The sequence below is a fragment of the Alexandromys fortis genome, unplaced genomic scaffold, assembly GCF_014885135.2.
Source record: "Alexandromys fortis isolate MF-2015 unplaced genomic scaffold, M_Fortis_MF-2015_v1.1 scaffold_186, whole genome shotgun sequence".
Taxonomy (NCBI): Eukaryota; Metazoa; Chordata; class Mammalia; order Rodentia; family Cricetidae; genus Alexandromys; species Alexandromys fortis.
Genome location: NW_026068067.1, coordinates 2,374,270 through 2,376,971, shown reverse-complemented (window position 1 = coordinate 2,376,971; position 2,702 = coordinate 2,374,270). Strand labels below are relative to the sequence as shown.

At 50.4% G+C, this 2,702-nt stretch overlaps 1 protein-coding gene across 1 annotated transcript in view; it reads right to left on the bottom strand.

The window, feature by feature from the left end:
• Window positions 1-2,702, bottom strand: part of Zswim4 (zinc finger SWIM-type containing 4) — a 25,400-nt gene that overhangs the window by 5,492 nt on the left and 17,206 nt on the right. Inside the window, exon 12 of the mRNA XM_050120760.1 lies at window positions 1,668-1,895. Within this exon, the coding sequence (XP_049976717.1) occupies window positions 1,668-1,895 (228 nt within the window). The remainder of the gene's footprint in view (window positions 1-1,667; window positions 1,896-2,702) is intronic.

Sequence of the window (2,702 nt, the reverse complement as noted above, 5' to 3'; positions counted from 1 at the left end):
CCCCCCGCCCCCCCCCCCGCCCTCCCTCCCTCCCTCCCTCCCTCCCTCCCTCCCTCCTTCCTTCTATACACGGTTTCTCTGTGTAAGAACACTGGCTGTCCTGGAACTCATTCTGTAGACCAGGCTAGCCCTGAACTCATAGAGATCCGCCCGCCTCTCCTCCCAGTGCTGGGGTCAAAGGTGTGCGTTACTATATCCAGCTGATTATAGCTTTTTTACATTTTTTTCTTGGTTCTGGGGACCTAATTTTCCAAACAAGCACTTTATTGACTGAGCTACCTTGAGAACCACTCTTAGGTTCTTTGGTTTGTCTGATTGTTTTTGAGGTTGGGTCTGTGGTCCAACTGTCTGCAAACTCAGATCCTCCCGTTCTGTCTAGGATGGAAGGTGTGTGTCACCACACGAAGCTGTTTTTCACATACTCCGTCCCTGCAACTATCTGGGGCCCCATAACCAGGCTCATACCTGTCTAGCCCTTCAGTTTCTAGGTACCCTAAGGCCCAGATATCCATGTCCTCTACTGGTTACTCACCCATGGGCTGCACGCAGGCTGGCCTGGTCCTTGCCATGGCAGGACAGTGATATTCAGCTAGAGGCCTGGCTGACAGAGCTCAACCCCAGGAAAGTCCCTCTTTGAAGCTGCAAACCCCCAGCTAACATTACTCTGTATACATCACTCACTCCCAAGGGTGTTCCTTATTGGCTGACTCTGCCCTATTCATGGTCTTCGTTTTATTTAGTCTGTCCATGTCTGTGTAGTGACAGCAGAGGCCAGAAAAGGGTGTCAGACCTCTGACTCTGGAGTTATAGACTGTTATAGACAGCCATGCATGTCTTGGGAAGCAGACATGGGTCTTTTGGAAGAGCAATCAGTTTACTGTTGAGACATCTCTCTAGCCTCGTGGTCTTTCTTTCTCTTTCTCTCTCTTTTTCTTTCTTTCGATACTTTCTCTGTGTGTCTTTGGCTGTCCTGGCACTCACTCTGTAGACCAGGCTGGCCTTGAACTCAGAGATCCTCTGCCTCCCTGAATGCTGGGATTAAAGGCACGCACCACCACTGCCCGGCTCATGGTTTTTATTTTAACCAAAAGCACCAAGAGGCAACCTCAGGATCTATTTCTTTCTTTTCTGATTAAAATGTTTTTATACTGGGGATGGAATACAGGACATAGTAAAACCCACTATAGCCCTGTGGAGTCACACCCCAGCACCTGGTCTGTGTTCATGTTTTGATTTTTATGGGTTTATTTGAGACAGGATCTCAAATAATACCTCCAGGCCTCCAACTCTCTACATAGCCAGGGTTGATCCTGAACTTCTGATCCTGTCTATACCTCCCGAATGCTAGAATTACAGGTATGCACCAACACACCTGGCTTATGTGGTGCTGAGGCTGAAACCCAGAACATTAGGCAAGCATTCTAGCAGCACTCTCTGGTCCTCTTCTGTCCCCTCCTGGGTCCATCCCCTGGCCTGCAGACCCTGCCCTGCCCACCTGGGCCCTCTCCGTCTTTAACCACAGTCCTGGAGATGAGCCTCAAACCTAGAGTGATATCCGTCACTCAAGTTTGGTCTATAACTCCACCCTCAGAGGTGTGACTCCTGTGTCAGCCTTTGCCCCAGGAGCAGGGTTCCCACTCATTTTCTGGTGATGTTAGCTGGAGTACCTGCAGCCCAAGCTCCAGTGCGATGCCCAGCAGCATGGTGTCTGGTGGCGCGCTGGCTGGTGTGGCTGTCTTGCAGGCATCCTGTGCCAACTTGAAGAGCAGGGCTGGAGAGTGGATGTTTTGCTGGACGGAGCCCAGGACTGCATGCAGCCACTTGGTGTCTCCTGGGTGGAAGGAGTAATAGAGGCCACAGTTGGAACACCAGCATAAATGGAGCTGAATGACCTGCTACAACAATCCTCCACACAGGACCTCGTGTGTATGGCAGGGAACAGGCAATGCTTCTGTGAAGAGGCAGCTCTAAGATGCTATTTTCTCTGTTTTGAAAGGCTTGGGACGAACCTGGTGTGTACTAACCATGTACTCTACTCAGGAGCTATCTCCATAGGCCAGTGCTGCCTTAACAGAATCCTCACCACTGTCCTCGAGTCCACACTCCCCTCACTCTGCCCTGGTCACACCAGTCTGCTTGCACTAGTGTAACTCTGCAGTGTTGGGGATGGGACCCAGGGCATTGCACAGGCTAGGTCAGCACCCACCACTGAGTCACACTTCCAGCCCATCACTGGGGTATTCTAGGCAGGAGCTCTACAACTGAGCTTCACTCCCAATCTCTGTCCTCTTGTTCCTCAGACACAACAGGTGGAACCCAGCCTTAGGGCTTCTGCTCTGGCTACAGCCCTCTGCCCAAGACAATGGGGATTAAACTGTGGCCCTTTCTCCTTCAAATTCCTGTGCCAAGAAGTCCTGTTGGGATGGGCATCTGGGTGAGATGAGGTCAGAAGGGTGGGGCCCTGTGTCTCATGTGGATCTGTGTTTAAGCATCCAGCAGGTTGAGGTGGGAGTGTGGTTCAGTGGCAGAGTGCTTGGCCTAGCTTGTACAAGGCCTGGATCCCACCTCAGGTACCATAGGAAAAAAACAAGGCTGCCTGCTTTAGTGTCCTATGTGACACCAGAACCTTCTTTGTGTATGATGATCTCTGTTTATTGTTTGCCAGTTTTTTTTTTTTTTTTTTTTTTTTTTTTTTTTTTTTT